The sequence below is a fragment of the Eptesicus fuscus genome, chromosome 3, assembly GCF_027574615.1.
Source record: "Eptesicus fuscus isolate TK198812 chromosome 3, DD_ASM_mEF_20220401, whole genome shotgun sequence".
NCBI classification, from domain to species: domain Eukaryota; kingdom Metazoa; phylum Chordata; class Mammalia; order Chiroptera; family Vespertilionidae; genus Eptesicus; species Eptesicus fuscus.
In genome coordinates this window covers 45,548,415-45,565,664 of record NC_072475.1, presented here as the reverse complement: position 1 = coordinate 45,565,664, position 17,250 = coordinate 45,548,415, and the positions used below count along the sequence as shown (strand labels likewise).

The window sequence follows — 17,250 nt, the reverse complement described above, 5'->3', positions numbered from 1 at the left end:
CTAGGTAAACTGTGGGCAAGTGACTACTTCTAGAGGGGGACACTGAAATATAGGAACTTCAACAAGATGGTCTCTAAGGCCAATGTAGCCCTCATATATATGTAGCTAAGACTTCAAAAATCATAGTTCAATTCTATCATCATTATGATAAAAGCCTAGGGAAGGGTAATTTATTGGCCAAGGTCACACTGGGACCAAAATTTATAACTCAAGATTTTCAGTCTCTTTCTTCTTTAAAAATAAATAAATAAATAAAGGGCAGTAGAGTTCCATATTGCAGATGCTTAGGGTTGTGTTTTTTTTTTTTAAGTGTAATGTAATATAAGTACAATGTAAGGCAAACATTGTCCATAGTCAAACTTACTCAACCTCTTAAATATAGTAGAGCACTGTCTTATAGTATATCCAGAAGGGACTTTTTTTCTCATAAATGCAACAAATTACAGTTCCTTTGGTTGAGCATCAGATGAAGTGGTCAACTTGTGCTTAGAAAGGAGCCCTGGAGCTATTGTTACTGAAGGAGATACTTAGAAATCAGAACCACCAAGGGGACAGCATATGCACACATCCTATTTTCAATTTCACTACATGACATCTGTTCATTGGAAAGGTAGACAATAAAAACCTGCATGCAGCTTTTATTCCCTTCTCTCTTTTACTCATTGAGTGCAAATAGCTCAATTGGCATCTGTTAAATGCTCATGTGATGTAACACCACTGTTTCTCTGTTAACTCTATATCCTTGATGTATTCAGCTTTTCTTCCATTCTTTCCACTGTTAGCCACTTATCCAATTCTTATTCTTCCCACCTAGCCTATTGCAATAGCCTCCTAGATGTCTACCAGCTGTCAGTCTCTCCTCATCCACTCCACCCTCTATATGTGTCCAAAGGAAAAGCATTGCTTTGATTGTGCCATCTCAAAATCTTTCAATGTCTCCCCACCATCTATGGAATGAAGTCCAAGAATCTTATTGCAACTCCCCCACACTTGAGCATTGAAAACTTCCCATAAACTGAACACTGCACTAAAGGCAGGGTCCACAAAGATGATTACCTGTCCTCAAGGAATTCTTATGAGACAAGTACATAATTAATAAAGTAAAACTAGGCAATTAACACATGTAGTATAAGGCAGTATATAGGTTGGGGAGTGGTCATTTCTGGGTGCTCAGGAAAGGCTTTGGAAATAGTTAATGCTTGAGATAAGTCTTGTAGGGTAAATAAGAATTCAATAGTGCATTTCCCTAAGTTTCTCAATCTAAGAATTGATTTTATCATCAGTAAAAGAAAAAGAAGTTTATAATGATATGCAGTACTTTTCTCAAAGGTTGTGGGAAGGTTTAAATGAGATAATGGCTGTAAGTGGAATCAACACTGTAAAAGGCAGTCATGCTCAAGGGTTCAAAAATCAGGCTTTAGAATCTGTCAGAACTGGGGTAAGGCCCTGCCTCCACTTCTTATTGTAAATGTGGATAATAATAACAATGCCTATCTCATGGGCTTCTTGGGAATGCCAAATGAGATCAATGCTTTAATGATGTATGTCCTAGACTTCTGTGATTAGCTCAATAAATATTATTACAGTGATAATGATGGCAATAGTATGAGTAACAAAATGCCTGCTGGTATCAGTGGATGCTCAATAAATATCAGTTTTCTCATCTCTACCACTAGTTAGCTATCCATGACCTTGCTCTTGTCAGGCAATTTATAGAAAGGTACTTTGAAAGACCTGTATAAGTGCAGGAGGCTATTTCTCATATGTGTTTACCTGCAGCAACACAAACTTATGGCAGATTCTAAACTATTGCCTCACTTTATTCTGATGGAATAGGAAGAGCAGAGAGTATTATACCTAATTTAAAGAAAAGAAAACTGAGCACAAAAAAAACTTAAATGGATTTGTCCAAGTCTCCATAGAAAGCCAAGTCTCAATTCCTGGTCTTCTTACTTCCAAGTCATGATTTTTACCTTCACTCGGTCCCTCTCAGAACAAGCTTTATCCTGGTAGGGACCTTGATATGCTTCCTGGCTATGCATTTTTTTCTAAGACAACACTGACTGTCAGGGAAATTTAGTAAAATGAAAGGATCTTGAGGATTCTGTGTTGTCTAGATTTTGTTAAAGAACTCTTTTATCCTGATTTTGAGAGAAAAATGCTTTACAAAATAATAATTGGAAATGGAGTCTGAGCTATGAAAGCTGGGAAATGCTCAATTTATCTGTTTGTGGTACACAAGTTCTAGCGGTGAACTCAAGGTCATTCCACTAGACTATCAGCCTCATAAGTTCAGGGCCCATGTCCGTGTTTTTTCCCAGCAGTGAGCACAGTCCTGGGACAGAACAAAAAAAGGCATATGTCTCTTGATGGTGAGCATAAAGGAAAGGACTCTGGTCTAGAAATCAGCCACTGACTTCTGCTGAGACATTGGGCAAGTCACCTCTCTGCTTTGGTCCTCAGTTTCCCCATCTGTCCAGTGAGAAAATTGGACTAGCTGGCCTTTGCAAGCCCTTTCAGTCCTGATGGTCTGCACCTCCCAGTCCACCGCCCACTTCCCCAGGCCTCATTGGTCAGTCCGCATCCTGCTGCATAACTGAGAGATGAGTCCCTCTGTGGCCCTGCTCTGACCCCCGCCCCTAATTTCTGTGCAAAGCTCTGTGTTTACTCGACCTTCAGGCTGTGGCTGACCCCAGTCACTGCAGTAGCTCTGCTAATTCTGTGGGAGTGGACAGGAGGCCTTGGATCCTGAAAGAAAAGAGAATGAGAAATGGATAAATGTCTCTCGTGAATTTTAATTGTACTCCCTGGTGCGATTTTTTCACTACTGAGGTACCAACTCCCAAACACCAATTCTAGCTGATTCAGGAGAATCAAAAGGTGAAAATGAGCTTCAGAAAAGTGTGAAAAACAAACTTATTTTATGCAGGAAGTGCAAACAGCACAGGCTATGGGTGATGGAAAGCAGAAGGAAGGTCGCAGTGCTGGGGCAGAGAATGTGCTCAAGTGTGGGGAAGTTTGAAGGGGGTGTGCCCCGGGGTATGGACACACCTGGTGTGCAAATCTGTGTACACGAGAGCTCTCAGATACGTCTTAGTAAAAAGTGAAGTTGAATTTACTTTGGTGTGCTCGTTCATAAAGGAAAAAGTTAGGGAACAGGACGTATCCATTTATTTGACACATGTATTTCTTGAATGCCCACTATTTACCAGAGCTTGAGGTATAACAGTAATTAAAACAGACAAAAATCCCTGCCCGCAGGGTACTGACATTGCACTGGAGGAAACAGACAATGAACATTGAATGTAATCCATAAGTACATTATATAGTGAGTCATAAGGTGATAGGCAATGAAATAGAGCAGGGTAAAGAGGGGCCCTGTGAGTCAGGGTGGGGGTTATGATTGAAATATGTTGGTCAGGTTAGTCCTCATTGAAGGGGTGACATCTGAGCAAAGACTTGAAGAAACTGAGAAAGTTAGCCATGCAGCTTTCTGAGGAAAAGCATTCCCATCGGAGAGAACAGCCAGTGCAAAGGCTGGGTGCGTTTGAAGAACAGCAGGGATGGCAGTGTGTCTGGAGCAGAGAGACAGGGATGGGAAATGAAGAGAGAGGTGCGGGCGACAGGGAAGGAGAGCCTGCTCATCAGGGGGCTGGGAAATAGGGTCCCTGCTAAATGCTGACAGGCAGTGGCAGACTTGACAAGCTGCTTTCACACCAACTTTTTCATTTGACCTCTTGACTCTTAGAGGACAGAACTAATGTCCACCTTGTATGTTTGTGAAAACTCATAGTGTGTGTTCGTAAATTATTAATAGCTGGATCTGGGTTGGGAGGGAAGAAGAGATGCACAATAGCCCACCACTCACCACTCATATACTAGACATAATATCTCAAGAGCATCAATAATAGTAAATGCTAAAATAGTTAGTAGGTGATGAGTTTTTATATAATTTGGTTTTGATATATATAACTTATATGTAAGTTTATGAAACTTGATTTTTCATGATGGCTGTATTTAACAACAGGGTCACAAAAAAACATTGAAAAGTTGGCCTTTGGCTCATATAATTAAGCTGGTACAAGCTGGCTCCCCGCACACCATTGCCCAGGAAGGTTAAAATGACACATGAGTGAGTGGCAGGTCAGTGACCAGAACCCAGGCTGTTTGGTTCCTCTTCCAGCTCTCTGCACAGGAAAATTTGAGGCAGTGCATTTGGGCTAGGGTGGGGCAGGGGCCTGGGCAGTGGCAGAAGACAAAACCAGCTCACACATTGCTAGAACTGCTGGGTGACACTGGCCCCTGGCAGACCCCTCTGTCCACTCAGCACTTACTTAATCAGTACTTTCACTCCAGTCCAGACTGTGGCTCACCTTGAGCCAGGCAGCCCAGCACAGGAAGAACACAGCGAGGCTTTGTCTTTAGCAGTCCTCCAGCAATTTTCCTGTCCTCAACTGCTGGGCGCAGCCTCCTAGTTCCCTGGGGATTTGCATGTGAATGGGCCTGCAGTCACTGAAGGGGTCAGGTGGGGCTTCAGAGCCATTCACAGGCCAACAAGAGTGTAAATCCTTCCTGGCCCGCCTTTCCAGCCTGGATTCCCAGACTCTCCCTCTACCCATCCCCCCTACCTCCAATCCACTCCCACTGAGCTGGTGGGCACTGCCAGTTTCCCACCTGCAGGATGCCTGCTTCCCAGGCTCCCAGCCACTCCTCCCCAGCCAGCTCTTTTCTTCTCCCAGGCTCATGCTGCTTGGAGACCATCCCCTTTTCTGTCCAGAGCCCTCCCTGAGAATGGGCAGTCATTGCTGCAGGAGGCGGCTTGGACTCCAAGGACCTATGAGTGTAAGGGAGCTGTGTCTCAGGCCCCCACAGTGTTAACTGTGCCAGTACGTGGTGCATTCACACAATACCTTGTTAGGGGCTCCCCCGGCTCTGTTAGCAGGTTTTCACTCTGAATAACAAGTAAATAAGAACACTGTGCTGGGATTCTCAGTATACCTGGGCCCTGATCCTGGCTCTGCCATTAGCGGGCCATGTGACTTTGAACCAGTTGCTTCACTTCCTTGAGTCTCAGTTTCCCCATCTAAGAAAGGAAAGAGATAAACTCGATAGCCTTTTTAATGTCCTTTCGATTTCTGATATTCTGTGGTTCTCTGATTTCAATGACTGAATCAGGGCAGGAAGACAGGGCATCTGGAGTTTGTCTCAGGTCTGCTGCTCCCAGGATGTGTGGCCTTGGGGACTCACATCACCTCTCTGGGCCCAGAATGACAATGTCTACCTGAGGTGCATCCATCACAAGACTGCCATCACAAGCAAATGAAATAAGATGAAAGTATCGTGCCAACTGGAAAGCGTCACACAAAGGGGGCTATTATGACTGCTATTACTGTTGTTGATATTATTATTGTTATTGTTTTTATGGCCACATGACTTAGGCCAGGACTAAAGCACCAACCTCCAGCCCTTCTCAAATGAGGCTGTCTTGAATGTTAGACCCACCAGCTGTGCTATTTTTACTTACATGGCTTTTGAGAGCTTCTGAAATACAGCTCAGCCGGTGTGGCTCAGTGACTGAGCATTGACCTATGAACCAGGAGGTCACGGTTCAATTCCCAGCAAGGACACATGCCTGGGTGTGGGCTTGATCCCCAGTGTGAGGCCTGAAGGAGGCAGTGTATCAGTGATTTTTTTCTCATCCTTGATGTTTCTATCTCTCTCCCTCTCATTTCCTTTCTGAAATCAATAAAAAATATATTTTTTAAAAAAGGAAGCTATTAAGAAAAAGAGCTTCTGAAATACAGTCCACACACACATGCACACGTGCACACATGCACACGTGCACACATGCACACGTGCACACTTTTTTTTCTGTCTGGCATCTGGTACCTTTAATTTGCTCCTTTTCATCATCTTTAACTGTAATTTGAACAACTGGATAAAGTAGCAAAATCAGGCTGCACCCTTGATGCAGTCCCTGATGTGACAGGCTTGCGGTGGGGGTGACCTCAGGAATCAGGAGTACAGAGCGTTCACCTGTGAGTCCGGACTCCTGGGCCCAGGGCTGTCACTGAATCATTGGCCTAAATTCACATATCTGGCAAAATTCTTTGAAACACAGGACAGTGGCGAAATTCTAGACTTAATACTATTCTCCTGAGGATGGGAGCTTTTAGAGATCCCTCATTTTGGTCCTCTCTCATAAGATAAGGGTAATGCTGGGCTGTGAGGGATCTCTAGGTTCCCTTTCTGCTCTAGCAGCCTGAACTTAGGGATCTCATAAGAAGGGAAGTCTGTGCAATGGCTTCAGGGAGATTAGGAATGGAGTGGAACCTGGAAACAAAAACATATCCAGGGGCAGTTCCAGTCTCTTAATTCTTCTTCAACTGAGTGAAATCACCCATACTCCACTTAGCTGGGAGTCCAAAAGCTGTCACTTCAGTGAGCTGGATCTCAGTGTTCCTGTTCTTCTCACTGATTTATTGAGTGCTGACTGTATTTCAGGCACTTTTCTAAATGCTTTACATATATTAACTCATGTTATGTTTATAACATTCCTGTGCTATAAATACTCTCATTTGCACTATTTACAGATTAGAAAACCTATATTCAGAATGCATTAGTTTCCTAGGGCTGGCGTAACAAACTACCATAAGCAAGGTGGCTTGTCACAATAGAAATTTATTCTCTCATAGTTCTGGAGGCTAGAAGTCTGAAATCAAGGTGTTGGCAGGGCTGTGCTTCCTCTAAAGGCTCCAGGGAAGAATCATCCTTGCCCCTTCTAGCTTCGGTACTCCTTGACATTCCCTGGGTATGGCAGAGTATCTCCAGTCTCTGCCTCTGTCTTTATAGCATTTCCCTCTGTGTTCAAGTTTCCTTCTTCTTATAAGGACACCAGTTATTGGGTTAGGGTCCAACCTAATCCAGTATGATGTCATTTTAGTTACACGGGCAAAGATCTATTTCCATATAAGATCAAGTCAGGACCAAGGGTTAGGACTTGAACATATCTTTTTGGGGAATACAATTCAAGTTACAACACAGAGTTGAAGTAATTTCCCAAACATCTAATAACTGGTGTACTCATAAAGATGAGGTCCCACGTGATTCAGTCTCAATAAGGAGTTACATCCAAAAAAACAAGAAACTTAAAAAATTGAAATCAATGCACAATCAACTCATTCTCTTGAGAAACAAACAAACAAACAAATAAGGCAGATATATTCTTATCTCAAACATTCAATCTCTCTCCCATTGATTATCTATCTCTGCTCCCTACCCCCCAAAGTATTCATGAACTCCATCCACACCAAGGAATTCTTCTGTCTCTCCTCATCCATCCACTTACACCAACCAAATATCTTCTTGTCTTGGTGACACAGCACAGGATAACCACAAAGAATTCCCATTGAAAAACAGGAGGAATGGGAGGCATATCATAGTCACTGCTCCATAGTATCTGAAATCTAGCCAGGCACATGCTGCTGACTCCAGAGACCAGTTCTGGTTAACAAACAGCCCAGTGCCGCTCCCTGAGAATGGGTCCCCAGTCCACTGCTCTCTGTGGCTCTTGGCTCTGCCCTCTGGCTTCTCAACTTCACCCTCTGAGACAGTCTTCCTTTTTCATAAGAAATGGCACATTTTGTAGCTGAATAGACCTTTCCACCTACTTCCTGTTCGTTGAAACTTGAGGTCTAGAGTTCTCTTTTTATTTGGAACTGTCTCAGTCATTTCTAGTCCAAGCTGGTTGGTACATCTCTCTTAAAAAAAAATTGGGTGTCTCATCATATATTTAAATATAGTCCACTCTAGACCAAAACAACACCCACAGTTCTTTTCAAAATAGGTCTCTCTCTCTCTCTGTCTCTCTCTCTCTGTCTGTCTGTCTCTCTCTCTCTCTCTCTCTGTCTCTCTCTCTCTCTCTCTCTCTCTCTCTCTCTCTCTCTCTCTCTCTCTATTTCTCTCTCGTGCCCACGATGTAGCTTTTGAGTAATGACAAGCAAAGCCTCGAGCCATTGGATCTGCAGGACAGCGCTTGTTGGTTGGTCTCATGCCTCATAGGAGCGTGAGTGTCATTGGCTATGGAATCAGAATGCTGCGATTATGGACCAGAGCCACCACTTGCTAAATAATGACCTTGTCTGATTCATTTGGGTCATCTGGGTTTTAGGTTTCTCATCTATAAAATGAGAACAATTGCTCCCAAGCTACCTTCTCCATCTATTGCCCCGAGGAACCAATGGATAGCTGTCTATAAACTCTGATAACTTTATGGGCATGTGGAAAGCAGCTGTATCTGTCATTCTACAGAAATTTGGCCAAAATTTCTGCTGTCCTGTCCTAGTTTTGCCTAGGAGTTTTTATGCTGTTTCTACTAAGGTAGAAAATTCATAGAAAACAGACTCTGGCTTCTCTTCCTTAGATCTCTCTTTCCAGATTTCTTTCCCAATAGAACCCCTTTCCTATGTCAGGTGTTGGTTGAAAAGGAGGGGTGGTTGAGACTCTGAATACCTCCAAATTCTATCTGGACTGTAATGTGGAGAATGCCAAAATATATTTATTTGTTGCATGAGCTTCATATGCAAATCCCATGCTTCTGGGAATGTGAAATTTAGTAGCAGAATAAGATAAGTACTCAAATGTGTACACGTTAGAGCATTGTCAGGCTATAATTACTGCAGTGAAAGACAGGAAGTTCAATTCCTTCTGCCTGGATGCTCTCCCTACTACCCCTCACCTCTCTACCTGCTCACCTTTCAGTCCCCAGCTCAAAGAACATCTTCTTCTTCCTAAACGTTTTCTGATTCCCCTCAGCTGGATGATATATTTTTTTTCTCAATTTTTAAACCCCCAGAACTTTCTAGCTTTCACTGCAATAACTATAGCCTGACAATGCCCTAAAACTTATACATTTGAGTACTTATTCTCCTACAAAATTTCACATTCTCAGAAGCAAGGGATTTGCATATGAACCTCATGCAACAAATAAGTAATTTTTGGCATTCTCCACATTACAGTCCAGACAGCACTTGGATTACAAATAATTGTTGAATTAAGTTGAAAGAAAATAAGTTGGGGACATGCATCCATGTGCTAGTGTCTTAAATAACAATAGCCTGAAAGGATATGGTTACCCATAATAAGATATAGAAAAATGAAGAGTCTGTGATCCCCAACCAGATAATTCTTGGTTCTCTATTATTATGAATTTTGTGTCATCATGTGATAAGGCATTTCCCTCCATATTGTTAATATGATGGCCCTAAACTGGGACAGTCCAAACAAAAGCCAGGGCTCAATCTTCCACCTGTACTCAGAAATAAATGATTTTTATAGAATATTACAATTCATAGCAGCAGCTGCAAATCTTAACTAGGGCCAGTGACCCCCTCTGTTTAGGTTATAGCTGGAACTTTCACTGAGCCACATCCTCTCTGGGAGATAGTTCACGCACCCAAGATAGGATTTCAAGAGGCCCTTGAGCCAGAAAAGCTGTTTGTCAAAGTGTCTATGTCTTTTGTCACGGGCACTCTGGGTTGTTGGGTTTCTTTCTCCAGGGTCAGAAAAGTTCCAAAAGCAAAACTGATTTCAGGAAATGCTTGTGATTATCTCTCTACTCTTAAGCAAGTCACTTCCCCTCTCTAGACATCAGTTTCCTCTAGAAGGAGGGCAATTGAAATATCTGTGAAAGGTCCCTCCCTCCCACCTCTGATAAACCAGGATTCTATTCTAAGCTGCAGGCTAAATTCCCAGAGTCCCAGGGCCTTTTCTTTCCTGCTTCTAGAGGTGTATATGGCTCAGATTTCCCATGGGTCTCATCTGGGGCATGCTTACCTATTCTCTAAAATAGTGTGGCTCTGCAGGTGATGACTTTATCTGCCATCACAAAAAGGTCCCTAAGCCTGGAATATATGAGGAGGTAAGCTATTTATCACAGATCTTCATTAGGTCTCTTCCTTACAAATTATTTCTGATTGGTTTCACTTAGAAGTGTCCACGCTATAGGCATTATAGACCCCAAAGACCTTGGGGTACCAAATTACTGGAAGGAGGCTGCTGTGTCTGGGAGTGTTACTGCTCAAGACATCACTATTCATGATAATTGTTTATGTATTATATGGTTACAGACCACAAACAAGTCCATCAGGTTCTTTAGCAAGAAGCAATGTGTGTGTTGAAACTCCTGCTTCCATTTCCTAGTATGTATGAATGAGTCTGTATGTATGGATATTATATTTGGTAGAATACTAGTATATCAAAGTTGGAAGAGAACATAGAACTCAACTATTTCAAACCCCTATTTTATTAGGTGGATAACCGAGAACTAATGAGGAGTTGACCATATAACAGTTTATTGTAGATCAGGAATAAGGGTCAGGACCTCTAACTACAGATTCCGTTATTCCAAAGCAGTGGCCACCAAAACAGGGCACTCCAGCTCATGCAGTTACTCATTCATAGCAGAACCCTTTTCCCAGACCCTCACTCCAAACCTATTTAGTCTTATTTTTGTTGAGTTCTAAGAAGAGCAGTTTAACTTGTTTGTATTTTATAACATTTCAGCTAATAAACTCATAAAGATACAGGAAATAAAACAGTACATAAATAAGACATAAGAATTAGAAAGGCATTATAGTCTGGGGATGATCTATGTAGGGTAAGCAACATTACACAATGCAATATCCCTAAGATGGTTGATGTTCATAACAATCCCTGGATCCTAACAAAGGGTCAGCATGTTTCACCTAAGAAAGAAGCGTTTTGTATAAAACACTTTAAAAAGTATTACAACAACAAAAAATGTTTTACTTTTTTTTTAATTATAATTAAGTAAAACTTCAGCTATCTTTAAAACTCAGATAACAAACCGCTGTGATGTTCAAGGAAGTGACATTTCAGCTGCATGCATATAGGCACATTCTACAGTAATAAGTCTGGTAAAGTTTGGCTAGTATCTGCAGAGAAAAGAAATAAATAGCAAAGCCATGATCTCATCTTCTGTTTACACTTCAATTCCCAAAGTTAGCGATTAATTGTCCTTGTGTTTTGTTGCCAGGGCAAATTGTTTTTCTTTAAAACTCCCACTTATTTTAAATAAATAAATCATTAGTTTCAAAACAGAAGTGTCAAATGTCAAGATACTCTGGCATACTAAACTAAATGAACAAAACAATGAATTCATTAGAATCTACTAGAGATAGGCAGCCTTTGAGAACTTTCCTTTAATGACTTTGAAAGGCAGCAGAAAGTATTCTTGGTGAGAGATTTTCTTATGCATCTTGACTAAAATGAGTCTAGAAGTTGCAAGTACAAATACAGGCTTACAAGAATGGGGAAAGGTGTAAACAATAGAGTCATGGGTAGGCCAAGCATTTGTGGTCAAATAAATAATATCAAACAGCTGCTATACAGTGCTTCCCAAGTCAACACACACAATCACTGTTAGGCAACCAGTTTGAGATCTCTGCTTGGGTCTCTGGCTCTTCCAATGTAATTAATTCTTTTAGCAAATAGGCAATTTTTACATCTGAGTCTTAGTACAAACATACACAAAAATATACTATTTCTGGATGATCCCAGTAGTTTTGGTATTATTAAGACTACCTATTAAATGTAGTTCTGATGACATGTCTTTCCTGTTCAACAGTTTTCAATATCTTCCCTTTATTCACAAAATTAAGACTCACTTATTATTATGGCATTCAAGGTCAACCATAATCTAATTAAATAAAAAATATCACCTATCTTTTTAAGTGCATCGCCTACAATCTCCACAGATTACCTGGCTTCTCATTGTTCTCCAAATGGGCCTTGTTCTTTGAGATCTTGATAACAAATAACTGCTATGTGCTAGGTCCTGTTCCATGCACTGATGACACATCTGTAAAGAAAACAAAGTCTTGTTGTCCTGCAGCTTACATTCTAATGGGGATATTTCACCTCCTTCTACGTGCATCCCCAGTGCTTGTTTCCATTAAACCACCTGTCACACTGAATAATAGCTCTGTGTGTTTTCCTCAGTCTGAACATGCACAGCTCTATGTTTTACTCTTCTCTCATCATCCCAATCACCTATTTTGCCCAGCGTCAGCACACACTGAATGCTCAATGAATGACTTATATTGTATATAAAGTTTTTTTTTCTTTGGAAATGTGCTAAGTTTCTGTTGCATATAAAATCCATCTGTGAGGTGATCTAACTCTTTTTTAATTTTAACATTGAGCTATTTTCAACAAAAAAAGCCATTTGGTTGTCAACAGGAATGAAAAAGTTCAAGCTACTTCTGATGGATCTAAACAAAATGAATGAAACAGTGATCAGATGGCCACTTTTACTTAAGCTGTAATGTGTCTTTCCTTAAATTCCATAATCCCTAATCCCTACCCTTTGGATTTCCCAGGCTGCTTGGTCTACTCCTTGGAAGCCCCTCCCTCTTTTCTACTGAAGAAGCTAATTTGCGAAGCTGCTCATTTGTTCCCTTTCTCTTTGACCTCAAAGGTAGAAACTGAAGACCAGTTGCTGGCAATCTTCTGTGGCAGTGAGAACACAGACACTGAGCATACCCCTGGCCAGGAAATGATCCTCTCCCCTGGTTCCTTCATGTCCATCACTTTCCAGTCAGATTTCTCTGATGAGGAGCGATTCACAGGCTTCGATGCCCACTACATGGCTGTGGGTAAGTAAAAAGTGGGTGGCTCATCCCCAGGTCTCCGTTTCTCACTAAAGATTAAAAGTGTCTTGTACTCTCTTCTTTACAATGAACACCTGTGTACTCACCACACAGATTCTACCATGAATGTCTTACTGCATTTGCTCTATCACATATCTATCCATCTGCTGACTGGTGACCTGGAGCATCTTTACACATGCTTGTTGGCCATTTATATATCCTTTTGGGGGAAATGAATGTTCAATTTTTTTTATTTTGTTTTATTGATTTTTTACAGAGAGGAAGGGAGAGGGATAGAGAGCTAGAAACATCGATGAGAGAGACACATCGACCAGCTGCCTCCTGCACACCCTCCACCAGGGATGTGTCCACAACCAATGTACATGCCCTTGACCAGAATCGAACCTGGGACCTTTCAGTCCGCAGACCAACGCTCTATCCACTGAGCCAAACCGGTTTCGGCAGTTCAATTTTTTTAAAAAACAACAACACATTGCTATTGATTTCAGAGAGGAAGGGAGAGTGGGAGAGAGATAGAAACATCAAATGATGACAGAGAATCATTGATCAGCTGCCTCCCTCATGTCCCACAATGGGGATTGAGCCCACAACCCAGACATGTACCCTGACTGGGAATCGAACTGTGACCTTCTGGTTCATAAGTCTATGTTTATCCACTGAGCCATGCTGGCTGAGCCAAATTTTTAAATTGGATTGAGAACATACATCTTCTTTATCTTTATATTTCTAGTGCTTAGGACAAGGCTGGGCCCCTATAAGCAACATAGAGACAGGCAGAATGGAGTAGAAGTTAAGAGCCCATGCTGTCCCCACCACTTACTATCTGTGTGACTTGGATTCAGTTACTTAATGCCTCTAAGTCTCTCAGTCTTATCATCTGTTGAATAGGAATAGTAACAGTCCTGCTTACTATTTTCACTACTCTTAGAAGATAGTGGCACCACCACAAGTCAGGTTGCTTGGGTTTGAACCTGGCTCTCTATAATCTTGGGTAAGTCTCTTACCTTTCTGAGTTCCAGTTTCCTCCTGTAAACAGAAACATTGGCTACTTCTGGGCTTCATGTGAGGATTAAATGACGAAATGCAAGCATCTCACAACATAGTGAATAGCCTACACCAGGCGTCCTCAAACTACGGCCTGCGGGCCACATGCAGGTGTTTTTGGCGTTTTGTTTTTTTACTTCAAAATAAGATATGTGCAGTGTGCATAGGAATTTGTTCATAGTTCTTTTTAAACTATAGTCCGGCCCTCCAACGGTCTGAGGGACAGTGAACTGGCCCCCTGTTTAAAAAGTTTGAGGACCCCTGGCCTACACTAAGTGATCTATAAATGTTAGCTGTTGTCTTCATCATCCCACATGGATTGACTGACTGAGAGGCTGTGCCTGCCCCCACAGATGTGGACGAGTGCACAGAGCAGGAGGACGAGGAGCTGTCCTGCGACCATTACTGCCATAACTACATTGGTGGCTACTACTGCTCCTGCCGCTTTGGCTACATCCTCCACACGGACAACAGGACCTGCAGAGGTGAGGCCTAGGGATGATACTATTCATCACCATTGTGTGCCACATTTTCCAATCAGATGAGTGAGGCTTAGAAGAAGGATGGTAGGAACAATTAAAAATGAAGTCAGAGATCTGTGCCTCTAGGTACCATGTGTTTGATGCTGTTGAAATGCCCAGCAGCCCTAGCCTATAGACCATCTTTCTTCCTGGGCAGCAGGAATATCTACCCTTTTCTCCTTATCTCCTCTCCCTCTACAGGTAATTGGTCTGCTAAAAAAAAAAAAAAAAAAAAACTTTCCCAGTCCCCTCTCTCTGAGCCATGAACTAGGCCTCCTCCAGAAATTCCTTTTGTTCTCTTCCATAGCCCCTAAGTTCCTCTGTGATAAAGAGAACCTTGGTCCAAAGGAAAGAAGAGGGAGGAGAGAGGCAAAGACAGAGACAGCAAGAAAACATCTCATTCTTGCTCTCTCTGTTTTAATCTTTTATCAGCATGCCTATTCTGCCATAGTCTCTGGGCTGGGCAGAGGTGGACAAGCAGAAGGGTCAGCTACTTTCCATGAGGACCATCTGGATAATGGGAAACAGCCACAAAGCAAATGGTGGAAAGTAGTAAATGCTGTACAAGTAGTGTGGCCACAGCACAATCAGACCTGAGTCTGCCTGGGGTGTGGGCAAACATGTTCCAGAAATGGTGGCCCTGACAGACATAGAAGAATAAGGAAAAGGCAGAGAACAGCTTCTGCAAACCTGCCTAAGCCCAATAGAATTTGCATGGTTTGGGGAATTACCAATAGATTAGTATGACTGCAGGGTAAGGAGCTGAGGTTCAGAAAAATCCCTTGGAAGCTGGGTGAGAGATCATTGGAGGACGACAAATCTGGAAATGAGAATTCTTTTTCTTTATCCTTCAAAAGCTTCTATTTGCTTCTGAATAAAGCCCCTGTATGATTCATCAGTAGAGAAAAGGCACATACAGGCATTTCATCTCGAGGGTTATATTTTCTATGGTTTCCATTCAGTAAGTTTTTATTGAATATCTACTATATCCTGAGTTCAGTGGAGGCTAAGAATGAGCAAGATTTCTTTATCTCTTTTTCACTTTTACCTGTGCCTCCAGGAACTTTTTAAAAACATTATCTTCCTAATCTTCTTAATATCTGCCCCTACCCATGAAATTTTAATACCACAGATACACTGTATATATTATTTATGTACTGTATGCCTAACTATGTATCATTCATAAAAAGGGTAAGACTTCTCCCAACCAAGAACTAATTTTAACCCCCTTTGGGGCAATATCATTGCCATGAGAATGTGTGATACAGAAAATGAAAACAGATGGGAATTCAAGTAACCTCGACCTAAACCTTGCTCTACAGCTCTGAGTTGTAGACTTTCAAGTTAGTCATGCCCCCTTTTCTGGGACACAGTTTACTCTTATGCAAATGAGCAGGATGAGCTAGTGCTTAGAAAGAATTGACATCCTACATCTAGGATAGGTCAATCCAAGGACAAAGGTCCAATAGCAAATAAAAGGACCTCAGAAGAGCTAAGCCACAACCAGGTGTTGCGTCCTTGGTGCAGCAGATGAAGTGGAGACAAAGAATCCCTGAGTTCAGGGTACTTACAGTCTAGTGGGGGCAAGAGAATCCACAAACAAATCTATCACATAGTGGCAAGTAGTGGTCAGCAGCATAAAGGGAAACAAAGCAAAGCCAGGCGCCAGAGGTGAGGGGGTGTATGAGGGATCAAAACAGGCTTTGAGCAGAGACCTAATGGAGTTCTGGGCTGAGGGGAGAGCAGGACAAAAGCAGTCCAGACACCACCATCTCAACCATTCCATCTCAAAACCTTTCCATCTTAAACCCTGTCCTTCCGTCCTTCCCCCCAATGCCACAGAATCTGATGAGAAGGCTTATAACACTCATTGACTTTGAGTCTTGACCCTGCAAATTACTAGTATGTGACCTTGGATAAATCACTTTCCCCTCACTGAAATTCAGTTTCCCCATCTGTGATGGGGGATAAGCATTCCTTTCCCGCTAGCCTCTCGGGACCACTGTGGAACCATACAGTAACAGATAAGAAAGGAGTTTCTGTGGCCATGTGTGGTGGGTCACTTTGCTCTGATATGTTTCCCATAGTGGAGTGCAGTGACAACCTCTTCACCCAGAGGACTGGCGTGATCACCAGCCCTGACTTCCCCAACCCTTACCCTAAGAGCTCCGAATGCTTCTATGCGATCAGACTGGAGGAAGGTTTCATGATCAGCCTGCAGTTTGAAGACATTTTCGACATTGAGGACCATCCAGAGGTGTCTTGCCCCTATGACTATATCAAGGTAAGCCTGCAATGGACCTTCCTTCTGGTGATGCTGAAAAATCTTGCTGAATTGGGGAAATTGATAATCTTGCCCTCTACCTTCTCCCAAGATAGGAGGCCAAACAGCTGTCTTCTAGAAAAATAACTATTTAAAGTAACATCTACCAGTTTAATCAGATCCAGTCTAGGGATCTTCCTTGATCCAAAACTAGCCACTTGGCTACCTACAAAATCCCTTTTGCCATGTAGCATAACATCATCATGAAGTAACACCTGGAGTGAAGGTCATGAGGACCGCCTTAGAATTCTGCCTACCACACATAGCTTCTAGGAGCTCTGCCATGAGCCTTATCCAGGTACTTAATCACTTGGGGCTTTACTTTTCCCCCCTCTCCACAGTAAGGCTGACAAGATGAAGATATCACCCAGGATTGTAGATGTCACTAAATGAGGCTTAAGGAGTTCTCATACTCAGAGATGGAAGGAAGAGAGTTAAATGCATAGGAAAGTGAATAGTACCTATTCCCTTTCCTCCATCCCACCCTCCTATCCTAGTCCAAACCCCATTATCTCCTGGTCAACTGCAAAGCTTCCACCCTTGCCATACACAGACTGTTCTCCCATAGCATCCAGGCTGATCTTTATAAAAGTCAGATTAGATCAAGGTTGCACTTGGAAGTAAACATAAATTCCTCAGCACAATGTGGCCCTTGCCTGCCTTTTCAATT

General features: G+C 42.2%; 1 protein-coding gene across 1 annotated transcript in view; it reads left to right on the top strand.

Moving 5' to 3' along the window:
* MASP1 (MBL associated serine protease 1) overlaps positions 1 to 17,250 on the top strand; it is a 51,499-nt gene that overhangs the window by 4,789 nt on the left and 29,460 nt on the right. The window contains exons 2-4 of the mRNA XM_008151575.3: positions 12,500 to 12,677; positions 14,090 to 14,221; positions 16,345 to 16,541. Coding sequence (XP_008149797.2) covers positions 12,500 to 12,677; positions 14,090 to 14,221; positions 16,345 to 16,541 — 507 coding nt within the window. The remainder of the gene's footprint in view (positions 1 to 12,499; positions 12,678 to 14,089; positions 14,222 to 16,344; positions 16,542 to 17,250) is intronic.